This window comes from Erinaceus europaeus, chromosome 3 (assembly GCF_950295315.1).
Source record: "Erinaceus europaeus chromosome 3, mEriEur2.1, whole genome shotgun sequence".
Classification (NCBI taxonomy): domain Eukaryota; kingdom Metazoa; phylum Chordata; class Mammalia; order Eulipotyphla; family Erinaceidae; genus Erinaceus; species Erinaceus europaeus.
In genome coordinates, this window is record NC_080164.1 from 61069173 (window position 1) to 61091301 (window position 22129).

At 39.7% G+C, this 22129-nt stretch overlaps 1 protein-coding gene across 2 annotated transcripts in view; it reads left to right on the forward strand.

The window, feature by feature from the left end:
* The first annotated feature begins 13187 nt into the window (after positions 1 to 13187).
* The window catches only part of EFEMP1 (EGF containing fibulin extracellular matrix protein 1), a 102041-nt gene continuing 93099 nt past the window's right edge, over positions 13188 to 22129 (forward strand). Inside the window, exons 1-4 of one of the 2 annotated variants that reach the window (XM_060187244.1) lie at positions 13188 to 13413; positions 14707 to 14844; positions 19201 to 19249; positions 19415 to 19825. In XM_060187244.1, the coding sequence (XP_060043227.1) occupies positions 14764 to 14844; positions 19201 to 19249; positions 19415 to 19825 (541 nt within the window). In that variant the 5' untranslated portion in view covers positions 13188 to 13413; positions 14707 to 14763. The remainder of the gene's footprint in view (positions 13414 to 14706; positions 14845 to 19200; positions 19250 to 19414; positions 19826 to 22129) is intronic. The other variant, XM_007525471.3, reaches the window with a different exon arrangement.

Consider the following 22129-nt stretch of genomic DNA (forward strand, 5'->3'; position numbering starts at 1 on the left):
GATGAAGCTTTGGAGGTGCTTTGAAAAAGAAAATAAAAAAAGAAAGAAAAAGAAAATTCAAAATGCATAGGAAAGGTAAAAAAGGTAGTCGGGCTGTAGCGCTGCGGGTTATAAGCACACGTAGCGCAAAGCACAAAGGCTGGCCTAAGGATCCCAGCCCTGGCTTCCCACCTGCAGGGGATTCACTTCATAAGCAGTGAAGCAGGTCTGCAGGTGTCTATGTTTCTCTTCCCCTCTCTGTCTTCCCCTCTCTCCATTTTTCTCTGTCCTACCCAACAACGACAACATCAATAACTACAACAATAAAAAACAAGGGCAACAAAAGGGAATAAATAAATAAAAATACATTAAAGAAAGGTAAAACAGAAGCATTTCATCTACTGTTATTCAACCTAGAGATACAGAAGGTTAGTTTTGTGAGTTTTGTAGACAGAGGAACAAGACAGTCATGGAATAAAGATTATGGCTTGAAAAAGTCTGTGAAGGGAGTTGGAATGAGTCAAGGTATGAATTATTCATGGAATTCAGATGAGTAGAATGGGTAAATTTTTAAAAAATATTTATTTTCCCTTTTGTTGCCCTTTTTATTGTTGATGTAATTATTATTTATGCTTTATTGATGTTGTCACTGTTAGATAGAACAGAGAGAAATGGAGAGAGGAGGGGAAGACAGAGAGACAGAGAGGGGGAGAGAAAGATAGAAACCTGCAGACCTGCTTCACCACTTGTGAAGCCACTCCCACTACAGGTGGGGAGCTGGGGGATTGAAATGGGATCCTTAGGCTGGTCTTTACGCTTTGCACCACCTTCGCTTATAAGACCCATTGCGCTAACGCCCAACTCCCAGATGGGTAAATTCTTTTATTTATTTATTTAATTATTTATTTTTATGTTTTATTTTGTTTATTTTTTAAATTTTTTATTTAAGAAAGGATTAATTAACAAAACTATAGAGTAGGAGGGGTACAACTCCACACAGTTCCTATCACCCAATCTCCATAACCCACCCCCTCCCCTGATAGCTTTCCCATTCTCTATCTCTCTGGGAGCATGGACCCAGGGTCATTGAGGGTTGCAGAAGGTAGAAGGTCTGGCTTCTGTAATTGCTTCCCCGCTGAACATGGGCGTTGACTGGTCGGTCCATACTCCCAGTCTTCCTCTCTCTTTCCCTAGTAGGGTGTGTCTCTGGGGAAGCTGAGCTCCAGGACACATTGGTGGGGTCTTCAATCCAGGGAAGCCTGGCCAGCATCCTGGTGGCATCTGGAACCTGATGACTGAAAAGAGAGTTAACATACGAAGCCAAACAAATTGTTGAGCAATCATGGACCCAAAGCTTGGAATAGTGGAGAGGAAGTATTAGGGAGGTACTCACTGCAAACTCTAGTGTACTTCTGCTTTCAGGTATATATTTTGCAGTAGTTTATGGATACGTGTGCACATAAGCTCTCTCTCACAGAAACTGGTGTATATCTAGGTTATGGGACTTTGTTAGAAAGTGAACCACCTGAGATGAAATTAGAGTATGATGTTGGCTGTAGGTTTGCTATATATAGACTCCACTATCTTGAGGAATTTCCCATCTATTGCCATTTTTTGTAGAGTTTTGAGCATGAATCGGTGTTGGATCTTGTCAAAGGCTTTCTCTGCATTTATTGAGATAATCATGTGGTTTTTGGCTTTGCTTTTATTGATGTGGTGAATGACATTGATTGACTTACGGATGTTGAACCAGCCTTACATTCCTGGGATGAATCCCACTTGGTCATGATGAACAATCTTTTTGATATGTTGCTGTATCCGGTTGGCCAAGATCTTGTTTAATATTTTGGCATCTATGTTCATCAGAGATATTGGTCTGTAGTTTTCCTTTTTTGTTCTGTTCCTATCAGCTTTTGGTATCAGGGTGATATTGGCTTCATAGAAGGTGGAAGGGAGTATTCCTGTTTCTTCAATCTTATGGAATAGCTTAAGAAGTATGGGCATTAACTGTTTCCTGAAATTTTTTGTAGAATTCGTTTGTGAAGACATCTGGTCCAGGACTTTTGTTGTTGGGGAGATTCTTAATAACAGTTTCAATTTCTTTGTCTGTGATTGGTGCATTTAGATTTTGTAGTTCTTCTTGGTTCAGTTTTGGAATGGCATATGTTCCTAGGAATTGTTCCATTTCTTCCAGATTCTCTAGCTTGGTGGCATATAGTTCTTTATAGAAGTTTCACAGGATTCTCTGGATTTCTGTGGTGTCAGTTGTGATATCTCCTCCATCGTTTACAATTCTATTAATTTGAGTCTTCTCTCTTTTTTGTTTGGTGAGTCTGGCTAGGGGTTATTCAATTTTGTTTAATTTTTCAAAGAACCAACATTTGGCTTCATTGATCTTTTGTATGGTTCTTTTATTTTCGATGTTGTTTATTTCTGCTCTAACTTTAGTGATCTCTGTCCTGGTTGCTTTAGGTTTCCTTTGTTCCTCTTCCTCTAAGTCCTTGAGGTGTGCAGTAAGGTCGTTCATTTGAGCTTCTTCTTGGTGTTTAATATGTGATTGTATGGCTATAAGTTTCCCTCTCAGTACTGCTTTAGCTGTGTCCCAAATATTTTGATAGGTTGTGTCTTCATTTTCATTAGTTTACAGGAACATTTGAATTTCCTGCTTGAGTGAGTCTCTGACCTAGTGGTTCTTAAGGAGCATGTTGTTTAGTTTCCAAATTCTGTGACTTTTAATAATTTTCTGTTTGTTGTTAAATGTTAGTTTTACTCCACTGTGGTCTGAGAAGATACTTGGAATGATTTCAATGCTCTTGAATTTATTGATGCTGTCTTTGTGGACTAACATGTGGTCTATCCTTGAGTATGTGTTATGTGGATTTTAAAAGAAGGTGTATTCCAGTTTTCTGGAGTGGAGGAGTCTGAAAATGTCCAAGAGGTCTAGTCTGTCAATCTCTTCATTCAATTCTCTTGTATCTTTATTGGTTCTCTGCTTTGTTGATCTGTCTAAGTGTGAGAGTGGTGTATTGAAGTCTCCCACTATTATTGTATTACTATTGATTTATTTTTGAAATTCTTTCAGTAGGTGCTTGATGTATTTAGATGGTCCCTCATTGGGTGCATAGATGTTAATAATTGTTAAGTCTTCTTGTCTGATTGATCCTCTAATCATTATGTAATGTCCTTGCCTATCTTTTATTACTTAATTTAATATAAAATCTATCATGTCTGAGATGAGAATGGCTATTCTTGCCCTTTTTTGTGGTCTGTTAGCCTGTATGATAGTTTTCCATCCTTTCACTTTAAGTCTGTGTTTATCTTGTTGTGACAGATGGGATTCTTGCAAGCAGCATATGGTTGGGTTATGTTTTCTGATCCATCCCCCCACCCTGTGCCTTTTGATGGGTGAGTTTAAGCCATTGACGTTTATTGATATTATGGATTTAATGTATTGTAGTGCCATTGTTCAAAAAAAATTTTTTTTGCTCTGATATATTGCCAGTATTATAGTGATGTTCTTGTTTATAAGAGGTCTTTTAGAACCTCTTTCAGGGCCGGCTTGGTGATGGTTGCCTCCTTTAACTGTTGTTTATCTAAGAAGGTTTTGATCCCTTCATCTAGTTTGAATGAAAGTCTAGCAGGATATATTATCCTTGGTTGAAACCCTTTTTCATTCAGGGCTCCATAGATATCTTGCCATTCCCTTCTGGCTTTTAGAGTTAGAGTGGAGAAGTCTACAGATCATCTTATGGGTTTTCCCTTGTATGTGACTTTTTGTTTCTCTCTTGCAGCCTTTAGGATCCTTTCTTTATCCTTACTTCTTCTCATTGTGACTATGATGTGTCTTGGTGTCTTCAGGTCTGGGTTGATTCTGTTTGGTACTCTCTGGGCCTCTTGAATCTTGATGTCCTTTCTGTTATTCAGGTCTGGGAAGTTTTCTTCTATTATTTCCTCTAGAATGTTTGCTTCCCCTTCCTCTCTTTCTTCCTCTGGCACGCCAATTATATGAATGTTACTTCTTTTGAGATCATCCCATACGTCTCTGCTGTTGTTTTCAGTGTCTCTCAATCTCTTTTTAAGCTCTTTCACCTCTTTCTTCGTTTTCTCTAACTCACCTCTGTCTGACTAATCCTGTTTTTTGCTTCTGTTAGTCTGCTTTCCCTTGCCTCAGCTTCTTTCTTCATTACAGCTATTTCAGCTTTCAGTTCTCTAATTGCCTCAAGATAATCAGTATTTTCCTTGGGGGTCTCAACTCTTGTTTCCCTAATACTGCCATTCCTTTCCTCCTGTGTTGTTTTCATTTCTGTGATTAATAAGTTTATTATTGCTTGCATACTTTTCTTATCTATGCTTACTTCTGGCTGATTTGTAGTTTCTTCTGGGCTCTTGTCTTCATTCATTGGAGTAGCAGTTTTATTTGTTTTTGATCTACCCATTTTTATGATTTATGTGTTTCTTTTTTTTATGCTCTGTTGTTCCTCAGTTGTTGTGTCTTGAGTACAAGTAACACTATACTAAATACCTTTATGACAATTTCACTCACCAACCTCAGGAATTACAGTAGCAACTGAAGCAAGTATTGAAGTAGTTTAATCATTACCAGTTAGCCAAACAATTTCTCCAGTCCGTGAAAAAATAGTAACCAAATCTCAGTGAAGAAAGAGAAAAGAAAGGATAGCAAGAATAGACAGTTATGCAAATCTACTATCCACTGTATATTCTAGGGGAAACACGAGGGGAAAGGGAACTAGAGCAGAGATACACACATAGAGAGTCCACTCTGAGTCAGATTTCTTCCCCAAAATAATTCACAAATTCAGAAAGGCAAAGAAGAAGGAAGAAGTGTATGACAAGATTAAAAAAGGAGAGAGAGAGAGAGCGACCAGAGAGAGAAAAGGGAAAAGATAAGAAAAAGAGCTGTAATTAAAGAACAGTAAAAGGAAATTCCCAAATGTGTATAAGTGAATTCAAAACAGCACACTGTTTGTTGGTGTGGGGGCTGGGCGCTGTGACTTTGGAAGCTGTAGGATTAAGGAAGAAGGGATGACAAGAATGAGAAAAAGAAAAAAGAGAGAGAGAGAGAGAAAAGAAAAAGATAAGAAAAAGAACAGTCATAAAAGGGCAGTGAAAGGAAAGGGTTTTTTTTAATGTATTTATTTTTAATTATTTAATTAGCTATGCGGGGTGAGGTAGGGAGGGGGTTGGCTACTTAGAAAGAAAAAAGACCAGAGGTTTCAGAAGGGTATAGACTTAGAATTAATGATACTCCCTAGTGGGACAGGAATTTGGCAAAGAAATGGAGCTCCTAGCAGGGGATCCTGCTAGGAGCTGGTCCCCAGGGACTCGTTATGGGGGGGTGGGGGTGGGAAGGAGGTATGCTTGAAAATTAAAAGAAACAAAAAAAATTTTTTTTCCCTTTTTTCCCTACTCTAATTCTTAACCCAAATTAAGTTTTAGTCATCTTCTTGGTGTCACCACTAGGACCCTTATTGGCTGGCCTGCTAAAGGCAGAAAATCCTACCGTTTCTAGGAGATGTGGTCAGAGCTCAGCCACTAGCAGCTTCTCCGTCCGCCATCTTCCAGAAACTCCCCCCTCCCGAATCTTTTTTAAAGGATTTCTAAAAGATGAAAACTAGCTCCAAGTCCTTTTGATCCAACAAGAGCTGTACTCAAGGATGTCCTCGGATCTGCCCTCAGGGTCGCAGTGGTCCCCAGAGACTCCCAAGAGAAAGCCCCCGAGCTATAGTGCTCCCTCCTGGTCCTCTGCTGGCTGCCCAGTAGAGCTCTGCAACAGGCCGAGGAGCCGCCTTCCCGGGCCGAGGACAGTGCCCGGCACACCCGCCTTGCCCGCCGCCGCCTGGGAAGTCTGGAGCAGCCCGCCCGCTAGTCCGCTCCAGCTCTACTCTAATTCTTAACCCAAATTAAGTTATAGTCGCCTCCTTGGTGTCACCGCTAGGACCCCTTATTGATTGGCCTATAAAGGCAGAAAATCCTACCATTTCCAGAAGATGTGATCAGAGCTCAAGCCACTAGCAGCTTCTCAGTCCGCCATCTTCCAGGAACCTCCCTTAAATGTATTTTTTTAAATTCTACTATTGAGTCTTTATATATTTTGGATACTGTCCCTTTATCAGATATGTGATTTGGAAATTTTTTCCCATACCTCATGTTGTTTTTTTTCTTTTTTACTTTGTTGGTGGTTTCTTTTGTTATGTAGAAAACTTTTTATTTTATTTATTTATTTTTAAAATTTCTTTATTGGGGAATTAATGTTTCGACACTAAATACAATAGTTTGTACATACATAACATTTACCATAACAGTTTTCCATATAACAATACAACCCCCACTAGGTCTTCTGTCATTCTTTTTGGACCTGTATCCCCCCTCCACCCCAGTCTTTTACTTTGGTGCAATATGCCAATATTGCTTCTGCCGATCACAACCTAACCAACACAATGATTGCCACCTCAACATGCTTCACTTCAGACTGTGTCCAGAGACTTCAGGTGTGGAATGGCAACCCTTCAACTTCATTACTTGGGTGAGACCTTTCCTTTCATAGTATACTCTAATTTCATCTCAGGTGGTTCACTTTCTAACAAAGTCCCAAAACCTAGATATATACCAGTTTCTGTGAGAGAGAGCATATGTTCACACGTATCCATAAACTACTGCAAAATATATGCCTGAAAGCAGAAGTGCACTAGAGTTTGCAGTGAGTACCCCCCTAACATTTCCTCTCCACTATTCCAAGCTTTGGGTCCATGATTGCTCAACAATTTGTTTGGCTTCGTATGTTAACTCTCTTTTCAGTCACCAGATTCCAGATGTCATCAGGATGCTGGCCAGGCTTCCCTAGACTGAAGACCCCACCAATGTGTCCTGGAGCTCAGTTTCCCCAGAGACACACCCTACTAGGGAAAGAGAGAGGCAGACTGGGAGTATGGACCGACCAGTCAATGCCCATGTTCAGCGGGGAAGCAATTACAGAAGCCAGACCTTCTACCTTCTGCAACCCACAATGACCCTGGGTCCATGCTCCCAGAGGGATAGAGAATGGGAAAGCTATCAGGGGAGGGGGTGGGAAATGGAGATTGGGTGGTGGGAATTGTATGGAATTGTACCCCTCCTACTCTATGGTTTTGTTAATTAATCCTTTCTTAAATAATAAATAAAAAAATAAAAATAAAAATAAAGAATACAGTAAAACAGAACATGCAGAAACATGGTATTAAAACAAAACTCTTACATTCCTACCAGCAGTGCAGGAAGATTTCCTTATCCCCACAACCTCTTCAGTATTTGTTGTTGCTATTCTTTCTGATGTATGCAATTGTCACAGGGATGAAGTGGTATCTCATTGTTGTCTTTATTTGCATTTATCTGACAATAAATGATCTGGAGAATTTTTTATGTGTCTGTTGGTCTTTTGGATCTTTTCTTTGGCGAATATTATATTCATATCCTCTCCCCACATTTGGATGAGGTTATTAGTTTTGTTGTTGAGTTTGGTGAGCTCTATATATTTCAGCTATTAGCCTCTTGTCTGATGTATGGCATATAAAGATCTTCTCCTATTCTGTAAGGAGTCTCTTTGGGTGGTGGTTTCTTCTGATGTGCAAATGTTATTCAATCTGATGTAGTCCCATTGTTTTATTTTTGTTTTCCTTGCAAATGGACTTGTGTCATTGAAGATACCTATAAAATTTAGATGGAAAAGAGTTCTGCCAGATCAAAAACTTTTGGCCTTGTAAGTATCTAAAATATAAAGAGGTTCAGATATAACTAAAAGGGTTCAAAGCACAGTCAAGTATAATAATATAAATACTAACCTTTGGATTATCATAGAAAACAAACCCCCCAACTAACCCAGGTATAGTAATAATTGATTATTGATATTTTAAAACTATAAAGAGCACCTTGCATTCTCTTTAAGATCCTCAGTTCTCCTGGTTCTGGTACCTCTAGAATTATGCCCATACTTCTTGATATTTCTTCTCTATGATTCCTTACCACCATGCCACCTCTGTCACTTCAACTAAATCACTACTGGTGCTGCTACCCTACAGTGTGCTGCTACTAAATTCCTACTGTCGACTGTAACCAAAGATACCAAGCCTGAGAAGTCAACATCGCAACTCTTCAAATCTGGTGAGATCTTTTCCTAACACATGGGACTACCTATACCTATGTTAGATGGCACATCATTTAAGTAACAGATACCAGACTAGGCTAGGGTTTAAGCTACTGGGTATAGGTGTACACATATCTATAAGCAAGGGGCAATTATATAACTCAAAGTCAAAGTGCTCAATAAAGGTTGAAGAGCCTAAAGAAGGCATCATAAATTCTCTAATTGAATGGACTTAGGCCAAATTAGCTGGGCAGCCTAGCAAAAAGGGCCAAAGAAGACAGATCCCAGAACTTAACTCTGGCTGGGCTCAACAAATGATACTCAATGCCTAAACAACTGAGAGAAAAATCTAAGATCATCAGATAAAGAGAGGATTACAAAAGTTGGATAAGACCAAGAGACTGGCCACTTAATAAGGGCCCTTTTGGTCAATATCATACCACCTCATCATCTGGGGCCCTAGTTAGGGAATCCTTGAATTCCCATACACATATGATGGGCCTAGACCTCTAAAGGGTCCCTCTCCACCACCACTCGTCGCTTCCATAAGGAACACACCTTGTGAGCCCTCCCAGGTCCTTGTCCTCACCATAAATCAGTGATGGTAAATATAGCCCCAGTCTTCAAAAAAGCCTGGTCCTGAAATAAGTGCAGCCTACAATATACCCAGTTGTGACAAACAGGGAAGTTACACAGGCTCTGGTGCAAAAAAAGAAAAAAATATTATATATATATATGCCCTGGAGCAGGTTGATGGAGATAAATAGTTAATTTCAGCCACAGAATTTTTTTTTTCAAGAACGGAAGCTACTCTCTGCCCTAATCCAATTTTCTAGCCCTTTTCCTCTACTCTGACACCATTGTCTCAGACAATATTCTTATATAATTTCACTCTAGCTACCAAACACAAGCAAAACTACCATAGTTGTGTGCCCCCAGGACCATGCCTAAAATGGATTTCTTAGCTTTCTTCTACCCTAAAATCCCTAATTTCATCTGTTCTAATCCTACTTTTTGATCTTGTTCATTAACCATTTTGTCTCAATTTAAGTCATGCCACCTTCCAGACACCAAGTTACAGCCACTACCATGACTCCATCCAAACTTCCATGGGCAAATAACCTCATTAATGTGTCCTGGACCCTTGCATCTCCAGAGCTCTGGTCCACTAGGGAAAGATGGAAACAGGCTGGGGATATGAATCAACCTGTCAATGCCTATGCTCAGTGGAGAAGAAATTCCAGAAGCCAGTACTTCTACCTGCTGCTCTCCCAAAACAAACCGTGATTGATAATCCCAGCAGGGGAGAAGTGATAAGATGAAGATAAAAGGTCTCTGAACATCAGCTCCATCAGCACTCAGAGTGAGAAAAGGAAAAATGAGAAGGCTATATGGCAATAGTTATGTTGTTATGAGTGGCTTGTAGGGGAAGAGAGGATTGAATCAGAAAAAAAGGGGGGGCCAATTATGTATAAATGTGGATAGATAGTTGTAGAGATGATGGTTAGCCCATATCTACAACCCTAGGAGAACTGTGGTAGATTACAGTGGGGAGACTAAAGATTCAGAACAGAGGTTGGTGGGAATGGTGTTTATGTACAGTCCTATTAATTTGTAGTCATATAAATCACTATTCAATTAATATGAGGGGAAAAATTGACTGAATGTCTCAAACTTTTTAATGCACAGACCATAGGATGAGTCTTTGATATGTTGACTATTAAAAGCTTAGACCAGGGAGAACAGAAGCAACCAGTGGCACAGCTATATACAAATAATGTCAGAGGACATAAATTATGGTGATGTGTATGATACAGTAAATCCTAACAAGGGGATTTTTCAAAATTAAACAAATTGCCAAATAGTGTGATTATAGAAATAACTATCTATTGCCTTCTTAGACCCTTCTTCTTCTTCTAGCATTTGCCTCTTAGACCCTAAGACAGCAGGAACATCGTGCTTCCTCTATAGAGCCTATATTTCCCCCAGTCCTGGAACCTCTAGGGTGGGGCTCACTTTCCTGCATGCTTCTCTCAATTCATACCAAACGACATTGCACCTTCCAATCCCAGCCTAATCAATGCAACAAGTACCACCTTAGCATGCTTCACTTCAGACTGTGTCCACAGAGGTCAGGGTGTTACCTTTCCTTTCATAGGATTCTCTAATTCCATTCCAGGAGGTTCACTTCCTAACAAAATCCCAAAACCTAGAATAGACCAGGTCCCATGAGATAGAGCATAGGTTCACATGTATCCATAAATTACGGCAAAATATATACCTGAAAGCAAAAGTACACGATAGTCTGCAGTGAGTCAGTATAAAGTTCATAATGAAATAGTGTCTACTTAGACTTAGATACTCTCCTCACCTACTTTCTATTACACTTCCCTTGCTCACTCCAAAGTCAACCTTATCAAAGCAAGGACTGCAAAAGCTGAATAAGGGCAAGAGACTGTCATGACTCTTTAGTCACTATTAGGCCACCCCATCAGCTCCTAGTTAGGGAGTCCTGAGATTCCCAAACAGACATGATGGGCCTAGACCTAGAATAAATCCCTCTCCCCAATGTTACCAGTCATCTCTATCAGAAAAAACACAATCGACCCCTTTGTGGGCCCCCATAGGATTTTGCCCTCAACTTGGATCAACAATGGTAGAGAATGTTCTATCCCCTGAAGGGAGGCTAGAAAACAAACTCTGTGTTCCAGCTGAGGAAGATGGGTCCTGAAGTTGGGGCAGCTTGGAACGTTCCTACTCATGACCACAGAATGTGAGCTCAGATCTACAGGGATGCAGAGGTCACATAGGCTCCTAAGCTGAATATAGGCCCCAGATCACATCAAATCAATGGGGTTTCCAGTCAACAATATTTATACACCTTTCCCATATTTGGAAGCTACTCTCTTCCCTGATCCAGCTTTCTGGTTGTTTTTCCACCCATGACATCATCTCCCCAGACAATAACTTGGATCCACCTGCATATCAGATTTCAGGCTCAGGGGAAAAAAAAAAAAACTAGTATAGTCATGGGCCCTTTGGAATATTACTAAAATAGGCCTACTAGCTATCTACAAAACGGAGACCCCCGCCCCCAACTCTTCATCTTCACTATTACAGCCTTTAGATTCATGATTATTCAACAATTTGTTTGGCTTTATATGTTAAGTCTCTTTTCAGCCACCAGGTTCCAGATGCTAGCATGATGCCAACCAGACTTCCCTGGACAGACAACCCCACCAATGTGTCCTAGAGCCCCACTTCCCCAGAGCCCCACCCCACTAGGAAAAGAGAGAGACAGGCTGGGATTATGGAGCGATCTGTCAACACCCATGTTTAGGGGGAAACAACTACAGAAGCCAGACCTTCCACCTTCTGCACCCTACAATGACCTTGGGTCCATACTCCCAGAGGGATAAAGAACAAGAAAGCTATCAGGGGAGGGGATAGGATACAGAGTTCTGATGGTGGGAACTGTGTGGAGTTGTAACCCTCTTATGCTATGGTTTTGTCAATGTTTCCTTTTTATAAATAAATATATATATATTGGAAGGGGTCCTGGCAGTGGCACACCTGGTTAGTGCACATAGTATGAACTGCAAGGACCTGTGCAAGGATCCCAGTTCAAGCCTCTGGTGTTCCCTATCTGCAGGGGAGACATTTCACAAGCAGCAAAGCAGATCTGTAGGTGTCTTTCTCTTCTCCTCTCTTATCTTCCCCTCTTCTCATAATCTCTCTCTATCCTATCCAATAAAATGGGAAAAATAGTCCCCAGGGTCAGTGCCAGAACCAAGCCCCAGGAATAAATATATATGTATTAGAAAAAGTGTAAAAAAAAAAGAAAATATGTAGACAAATCTTTTTCTTTTTACTATGTAAAAGCAATAGTCTTTTTAAAAAGGTATTAAATCTCCATTAACTGGGAAACCAAATTAGTCTGATTGTGGTAGTAAAAATCATAAATAATAAATACTATTGGAGTCTATGGCCATACCACCCTGAACACAGCTGATCTCATCTGTAAATACTATTCACAGAACTATATACTCAAGCAAGGTTCAGAATCATTATGCTCCTCTAGTTTTTCCAATAGAGTATGGATTGCTACCAAATTATCAAGGTCTGGGCAACCTACTGCATATTTCAAAGATAAGGAGAAGTATTTCCACCCCAAATTTCTTTATCACTTTACCACCTTACCACCCTTCTGTCTTTCAAGTAAGGAAAGGAGCAGTTCTTCTGACTCCCAGTCTGGATCTAAGTCCTTAATAATTTCAGTATGCACACTGCCTTGTTCATGAAATTGTATTTGGTTGCTTACTCCCTAGAAGACATGACTGCCTTGGAAGCAAACTATTAATCTAACTTTAGAGTCGAGACCTTCAGAGATAACAGCAATCTGTGTGGTATGATTTTTTTGGAGAAAAAATTCTCTCCAAATTCCTAAAATTCCACCACTAACATAAAAGTGATTATGAAATGCCTTACTCTGAATGACCAGTATTGGATATTCCAGCTAGTGAAAAGTGAAGAGAAGAAAAGCAGTAGATGAGAAAAAGGGGCTACAGAAATAGATGCTTTGAGAGACAGCAAACAAATCTGATCTCACAATCTGCTCACTTAAAATCTACCTATAACTTTCCCAACACCTGGCACTTAGTTGGTCACAAATGTTTAATGACTGTTCTTTTTCCTACATTTGAGGAAGTTACCCCCCCCCCAGGAAAAAAAAAAGAGAGAAAGAAAAACATCTAAGAGAAAAGGCAAAAGAACCAGTTCTATGAATGGTTAATTAACTCTCCTAAGTAATTATTTATTGAGAAAAAATATTAAGCAATTTCTCAGAACTCTCAAATGTGTGGGAGAGATGTTTTCCCTTCCTCTGAGCAAGAAAAATTGCCCCAGAGGCTGGAGCATCATCAGGGCTGATCAAACCCAGAACTCCACATGCCAAACGTACCATCTGTGACCTGAGGCTCCAGCGGATCTAGGAACCGGGGTTTAGAAGCTGCTAGAGGAGAGCTGGTGGGGCTGCTGCCAGCGCCTCTGGAGGTGGAGGGGGCGCGGACCCAGAGGAGCAGCACACTCTTCGGCCCAGCCCAACTCGCAGAGCAGGGCTCATTGCACCTCCCTCAACTGTCTCCTCCGCCCCCAGTGCCCTCCCCCTTCTCCTCCCACTCTCCTCCTCCTCCAGCTGCCACAACCACTTCCAGACCTTTCCAGTTCAGACCCACCGGGCTGCCCTCCCCAGCGCTCTCCCCTTGCTGCTGGGGCCATAGGGCAGCGCAGCCCCTCAGGTAGGAGCTCAAGAGTGTGGGGTCGCACCAACGCGCAGAGTGCCTACGATGTTGCGTGCTAGGGTGTAAGTGGGGGTGACCTGAGAAGTGAAGTGTGCTCAGTTACAACCTGGAACTGTGCGGGATGGCTCCTAGAGAGGGAGGTGAAGGTGAGCAAGTCCAGGAATGCGATCTGTCAGCACGTGCGAGTACCATGGTGACATCTGTTAGGATGGGCATGTGTGTGCGCGCCAGACAATCTGCCAAAACAGCTTTGCTCATAAATGAGATTTTGAATGTTTCTGAGCGGCAGGGGTATGGGGGATGTATGCGTAAGATTTAAGACGCATCTCTATTGCAAGGGAACTAGTGAGATGTTGGAGCTCTGAGCTGCCCCCGGGTAAAGCCGCTTGTTACCTTACTATTAAGAGGTCCTCACCTTCTAGTGGCCACCAGACCCGCTGCCACTGAGTTCTGGGACCTCGGACTGCAGTGCGGTTCATTAGTGCTGGCTTTAGGCAGCCGGGATAACGAAGGTAGCAGGAGACCAAGGGGCTGATAAAACTTTGAGCGGCTCTTTCACACAATCTGGGACTTCTAAGCAAAACTGGGCACCATGAATGGCGTGGAAATGTTTTTTTGAAAGTTTATACTTGGGGATGCGACTTCAGAGGAGTAGGTAGTCTACTAATCTGTGAGGAGAATGTTTCCCGAGTTTGGTTTTAGTGGTTTATCATTATTATTATTAATTATCATTATCATTATTATGAAAAAGTAAAATAGGTAAAGTTTGAGGTCAAGGTAATTAGCAGGTCTTTCTGTTGAGCTAATCAGAGGACTGTCACTAGCTGGAGGGCAAGCCTTAATGGTCAAGAGAGTATGAGATGATTTTCCATACCTCCTACACCCTAAAAATAAATAAATAAATAAATAAATAAAATAAGAAGAATGAGGAGGAGTAGAAAAAGAAAAAGCACACTTTCCTTTGAAATCAATTACTTTTGCACTCCATTCCTTTCTTCCTTTCCACCCCTTTAAAGCTTTTGTAGGTGCAATATAAAATGCACTCTGTATGTCCATTGTCTGTATTCAGTGCACCCAGAGGAAACAAAGTGAAGTGAAACTCTGCAGCCCTTGTAGTCTTTGGTGCTTCCTTTGAGGAAAATGAAGGAGTGTGGGGTTGGGAGTAGAGGAATGGGGGAGATGACAGAGTAGATTGAAAGCTGAGTATATAGTAGAGCCTCAATTTCCACTGCACTCCTTACTTTGCTTGTTACTTCATAACTAAAGTTTTACTATTCACCCCTCCTCCAGCCTCCCCTCAACAAATGCTAAGCATAGATTTGTCATGTGTTTCCTTTGAGATTCAACATGTTGAAAGCTCTTTTCTTAACAATGCTGACTCTGGCGCTGGTCAAGTCACAGGACACTGAAGAAACCATCACTTACACGGTAAGGGGTGATGGAATTTGAGATAAGTGCAGTTCAGCAGGATTCTGACACAAGGGAGACTTTATCCACTCCTGCTAGTGCATGTGGTTTATATAATGTGGAGGATAATAAATTAAACTCTAACAAAGAACTTATTTAAGATTAGTTGTATTTCCTATGGATTTTTCAAACATTCATTTGAAATAGGGACCAACATATAATAACTTGTGCAAGAACAAAAAGGGGAATCTTTTCAAACTAAAGATCAAAAACAAAGCAAGTTATATGTTTCAGTACTTCCAACAATTTGATGTGTAAGGAATTGGAAGGCTTATATTCCTATATATTGGGTTGTTGGGGAAATCATGACACATTTTTGCATAAAAAGAAAAAATACACCATGACTTTTCCCATAATCTAATACATACAGAGTAGAAATAAGGTCAAATAAGAACATTAAATAGCACAACAGCGTGTCCCATCATTTGTACATGTGGCTTATGTTCTCATGTAAGTGGACATTGTGGAATCTATAAATACTATATATTCATTTATAGTAAAACTAATAACTTATACACATACCCTTCATATAAATTATGTTACCAGTATATAGTATTTGCTAGCATTGTTTTATTTTTTTAATATTTATTTCCTTAAGATAGAGACCAGAGCACTGTTCAGCTCTGACATATGGTGGTGTTGGGATTGAACCTGGGACCTCAAGCATGCAAGTCTAATACTGAACTACCCGGGCCAGGTGGTGGCACACCTGGCTAAGCGCAAAAGTTATAGTGTGCAAGGACCTGGGTTCGAGACCCTGGCCCCCACCTGCAGTGATGAATCAGGATTGCAGGTGTCTCTCTGTCTTTCTCCCTATTATCCCTTCCCTCTTGATTTCTGGCTGTCTCTATCCAAATAAATAAATAAAGATAATTTAAAAAAAGAATTAATACTGAACCATCTTCCTACCCCCCTAAAGTATTGTGATAAGAATATTATTATGCATTAACTAATTATCTACATATCTTTTATTTCCAGTTATTTAGTTAGTTAGTTGATGGGAATGGCCAGGATATAATAAGATATTGAAAATGTCATCTGACATCTCATCCACAACACACACACACGCGCGTGCACACACACGCGCGCACACACACACTCACACATTCTGCCAGGAATAAACGTGATGAAAACAGAGATCAATACTTACCTCACTTCTGGTGAATTTGTTTGTATACCCAATTTGTGTTTTTTAGAGTTTAACAGTATTGTGAGGCAAAAGACAGTTGTCCTTCATCAGAATAGGAAAAATGTATCCTTCTGTTTGCTCACAATTTAAAAATTATGCCACCATATTGAAAAAGATATTAAAAATTAAATAAAAGTCTTAGATGTGAACTTATGTCAATGACTGATAATAAACATTTCACTATTTCATACCATTTTATCTCAAGACTGTTATTATTCAGTGGCAGAGGCTCCTTGTTATTATCCAGATCAACTATAAATCAAATAGACTTAAATATAAATATTTTGTTAGTTTGATGGTAAATGTAGCTGCTTCCTCTGATGAAGATAAATAAAGCAAGAAAAATGAATGCATCTGTTGTTTATCTTCAAATGAAAATGTCCTGTTTTTTAAGCTTTTGGGAGCTAAGAATTAAGTTAACTACCCACTATTATATTCATCCAATAAAAGATTTTATTGCTTTCACAATTACTTATATTCCTTTCTAGTTATTTAAATCTTACTCATCTTTAGAAAAGGTTCCCTGCTGATTTAATATTGCCAAGTTACCTATTTTTCTATAACATATTTCTCAGGTATAAAGTACAACAACCTTTTTGTGCTAAGATTAGACCTCTTATCTTTAAATTATGTATATGTCCCAAATTTCTATATACCTTTATTCTCACAACAAATTGTAAGATAAGTGGCATCATCTTACTTGTGCTGCTAATAGAACCAAAGGTCAGAGAAATACTAATTTACTTAAGGTTACATAGCCAATAAATGTTAAAGCTAAATTCACTGTAGCCTTGCTTAATAGTAGAACTATATTAAATGTATTAGAACTAAATACCTAAAACAAAATGCAAGTCTTCTCTCTACAATACAGATTATTCAAGTGAACAGTTTCCACTGTCTGGCCTGAAAGATAGTTTTCAGAAGATGGGATCTTTTAAACTATTTACCTGTCAAATACCTTCCATATACATAAGTAATTCTAACCTCAATCAAAATAATTTAAGTTTATTTGCTTACTAAGAAAATTTATGTTAGCCTCCTTCATGGAATATCCCCTAGGAAAATAATGTTGAAAACTCAAAGTTCTAAGCAAGTACAACTATTATTATACAAGTTGCTTTAAAAAAAAAAATAGGGGAGTCGGGCTGTAGCGCAGTGGGTTAAGCGCAGGTGGCGCAAAGCACAAGGACCTGCATAAGGATCCTGGTTCGAACCCCGGCTCCCCACCTGCAGAGGAGTCGCTTCACAGGCGGTGAAGCAGGTCTGCAGGTGTCTATCTTTCTCTCCTCCTCTCTGTCTTCCCCTCCTCTTTCCATTTCTCTCTGTCCTATCCAACAATGACAACAACAACAATAATAACTACAACAATAAAACAACAAGGGCAACAAAAGGGAATAAATAAATAAAATAAATATTTAAAAAAAATAGAAGGAAATTGGTGTGAGTACTGGCCAATTAAAGGAGGCAGAACTTTATGCTGGCTCTGAAAGTGATGATTTGGGATTAACCTATACAGATTGAAGATGAGCCTCAGTCAGACAAAGTGATATATCAAAGATTAGAAATTCAGAACATGGGGCCAGGTGGTGGTGCGCCTGGTTAAATGCTTACATTACAGTGCACAAGGACCCAGGTTCAAGCCCCTGAGTCCCACCTGCAGGGGGAAAGCTTTGCAAGTGGTGAAGCAGGGCTGCAGGTGTCTGTCTTTCTTTCTCCCTCTCTATGTCCCTATCCTCTCTCAATTTTTCTCTGTCTCTATCCAATAATAAATAAATAAATAAATTTTTTTTAAGTTCAGGACATAATAAAGTCAGGTCAGCTGAATGTGTATTGTGAAAAGAACCTAAAGATGATCATAATAGGGGAGAAGAGATATTCTGGGCACTATGAACTCTTAGATCAAGGATCATCGTCATTAAGAGAGCAAGAAAAAACATCATGGAAACTGTGTTCAGGGTATAGAGCAATGAAGAGTAACTACAGAGGCTAGTCTATCCATGAGGCCAGAAGTCTTAAATAAATGAGGTAAAGATAGAAATGGGGGGGGGGAATCAGCATAACTTTAAGGAAAATATTAGGACATTATGATGTTAAAGTTGTATTCTTGGATTCTGAGAAAGGTGATAGTACAGATTTCTGGTGGTGGGAATTAAGTGGAGTTGTACCCCTCTTACTCTATGGTTTAGTCAATGTTTCCTTTTTATAAATAAAATATAAAAACCTCTTTTCTACCTTGTTAGGCACATTCCACAGTCCAAAACAGAATTTACCACTCCTTCACATATATACTTGTGCCATAGCATATAACACTGATACAACCTATCTGCTTCTCTATATCTTCTTCTGGCTTGTGCGCTTTTGGAGGAAAGGAACTGAGACTAGAGACTAGGACAGTGCCTACTATAAGATGATAGATTGTTTATACAGTGAGTAATTAGAATCTATAGGAACTGAAACGAGGCAGGTTAGGGTAAGAGAGAAGAGGGATAAGGAAAGCTAGGTGCTTTGGATACCCTAAGAGGAGAGAGAGAGAGAGAGAGAGAGAGAGAGAGAGGTCAAAGAAATTGTAGAAGACTCTCAATACAGAGAAAATAGTTTCCAGTTACTAATGGGAAATTATACTAAATGTAATACAAAAGCTAAGACAACTTAGAGATCGGTGCTGGGCAGAAACAGACTCTATTGAGCGCACATGTTACAGTGAGCAAGGACCTGGATTTGAGCCCCCTCCCTAACTGGAAGGAAAATGATTTACAAGCAGTGAAGCAGGTCTGCAAGTATGTCTAATGTTCTCTCTTCAACTCTATCATTCCCATCCCCTCTCAGTTTCTCTCTGTACTATCAAATAAAAATAGAAAGAAAGAAAAAAAAGGAAAAATGGCCTGTGGGAGCAGTGCTGGCACTAAGTCAAGGCTATAACCCTGATAGCAATAAGAAATAGAGAGAGAGAAAGAGAGAGAAGAAAGAAAGAAAAATCTAGAGTACATTCCACTATCCATGTCATCATCTATCAAGAATTCTAGAGCAAGGATTGATGCCATAAGCATGAAACTACTAGAGTGATTTCTTAGGGGATAGATAAACTAATTAACTATCTCTGGGCCCCACCTTTGATATTTTCTTCACAGCAATGCACAGATGGATATGAGTGGGATCCCGTAAGACAGCAATGCAAAGGTGAGTCAACTTCAAAAACTTCCCTTTATGAATAGTTTTCTTTCTCCAAGTTCTATCACTCTTCCCGTCCTATTGGTATTCTTCCAAAAAAGGCTTGAACATATATTTGCATGTTCATTTTTTCATTTTGAAAAGATTCCTGACTTATTTTATTACTGACCATAGATATTGATGAATGTGACATTGTCCCAGACGCTTGCAAAGGTGGAATGAAATGTGTCAACCACTATGGAGGATATCTCTGCCTTCCTAAAACAGCCCAGATTATTGTCAATAATGAACAACCTCAGCAAGAGATACCAGCAGCCGAAACCGCGGGTGCAGCTGCAAATGCAGCTGCGACCTCCAGTGCAGCTTCTGGGAGTGTAGCTGCCAGTGGCATGGCAGCAAGTGGAGTGATGCCTGGGGGTGGTTTTGTTGTCAGCGCTGCTGCAGTGGCAGGCCCTGAAGTGCAAACTGGTCGAAATGTTGTCAGCCGGAGGAACCCAGCAGACCCTCAGCGCATTCTCCCCAACCCTTCTCATCAGATCCAGTGTGCAACAGGCTATGAACCGAGTGAGCATAATGTATGCCAAGGTAAGCATGACTACTAATAAGAAAGTTCTTGCCCCAGTACAATTTATGGTGAGGATGGTAGCAGCTCACATTTATTGAGTGCTTCCCATGTGCTAGACATTGTGATGAGTGCTTTGCCTGTGTTACATTTAATCACCATCATAATCCAGAAAAATAGTTGCTACCATGACCATCATCATGTAATAAATGAGGAGACTAGCTTAACAGAGTTTATGGTGGTTCTCAACCTTAGCCGGACACATTTAGAGTCATTTGGGAATCATTAAAACTTTTCAATGTCCAAGCCACATCCCTGACCAATTAAATAACAGTCTTTGGGGGGAAGTTCCAGGCATCAATAGCTTTTAAACTTCTCCCATGAGGCTCCAGCATGCAGCCAAGTTTGGACACTGGGGTCACACAGGTGATAAATGCAGAGTAAGCCTTCAATCCAGGCAGACATGGCCAGAGCCACAGCTAAGTAAGTAATAAAGTTTTTCATTTAGAACTTATATTTGTGTTGTCAAGGTCCTCCATGGGTATCCACTCCCCTCTGGTTTCTCCAACTTTATTTTCACTTGCCACTGATATATTTTTCTTAGTGAAGAGCAAAAACAGGACTCCTGCTTTTTATTGCTACTAAGGGAAAACCCCTCACTCAGATTTATCTTTCTTTTAAGGCTCTCATTTGAGCACATTTTATTTATATCACTTGCACCATGGCACTGTCTGCCTGGGTTTTTCTGTTTGTTTGTTTTTTCCAAAAAAAGTACATATTATTGTATTCTAGAAATAGTTATAGTAAAATAGTAAGAACCATGGGCTTTGAAGACATACAGGATATTAGTTAGCTGTAGTGTGCTAAGGGTTTGTTTCCTTGTTTTACCATAGTACTTTTCAGCCCTAGCTTATAGTCATGTAGGGTATTGAACCTGGGACTTTGGAGCCTGAGGCATGAGAGTCTCTTTGCATAACCATTATGCTATCTACCCCTGTCTGGGATTTTTTTTTTTATATAATTTAGCAAACTTTCATATCTGCATAGTATAAAGATTGAGTTACTGAAATGGGCCTTAGGAACCCCAGAGTACTTTTTCACTGCTAGGGGCTGATAGTCTTCACGTTACACCTTAAGTGCCTGGTATAGATTGTTTGGCCAATAGAAAGAGCACAGAAATTCTTACCTTCTACATGTTTGTATGCATAAGAAGAAGGTTTCAGTTGAGGTCATATAGCTGCTGCATTAAGCATCTTCTGGTCTCCTGGAATGCTTCTCCTTTATTCACCAATGGTAACTTTCTTCTTCTGCATAAAGACAGCAAAATTAAATGGTTTACAAATAAAGTAAGGAAAGTTATCATGTTCTGAATTGGTTTTGTTTTGTTTTTGTTTTGTGTTCATACTTTAAGTAACCCACATCAAGATCTAACTCATGCTGTGATGGTGTCACTTTTCAGAGGGAGCACTGTATTAGCATCTGTTTTGTGTTACTGTCATGAGTCAGAATTCCAATACTGATGATGAATGTTTCAGCATCTGCTTGATATTCAGTTACTTAATTTTAGGATTATGTCAAGGAGATAACCTCATGAGGTTGATATATCCATATCTATGTACATGCACACATATATATTTATATATACATGTGTGTGTGCATGTCTTTGAGTGACCTGATAAAAAGCTACCTTAAGTTTATTTAATAAATCAACTTATCAACTCCTATTATGCTATTGAAATATATAACTATATTAAATATATAACTCTAGTGGTATTTTTTCTGAAAATAAATGTTTTGTTGAAATTTTTTATTTTTTATTATCTTTATTTATTTATTGGATAGAGACAGCCAGAAATTGAGAGGGAAGGGGGAGATAGAGAGGGAGAGAGACACACAGAGACACCTGAAGCCCTGCTTCACAGCTTGTGAAGCATCTCCCTTGCAGGTGGGGACTGAGGACTTGAAGCCTGATCCTTGCACATTGTAACATGTGTGCTCAACCAGGTTTGCCACCACCCTTTTGCTCAACCCCTTTTGTTGAAATTGTAAGTATTAACGTCCACATACTGAATTATTGTTTAAAGATTTATTTTCTATAAGGGCAATTTCACATGAGAAAGAGAGAAAGACAATCCAGAACACCACTCTGTTCCATGCGATGCTGTTATGCAAGTTCAGTGCTCTGCCAGTTGAGCTACTTCCCTGACCTATCTATGGAGTTATTTTCCACAACTTGGACATATATTAGTAGTTTTATGAGGGGAAAAATAAATGAATGGGTCATTTTCCCAAAGTAGTTTATAGCACATCATTGACAACTGTGGTTA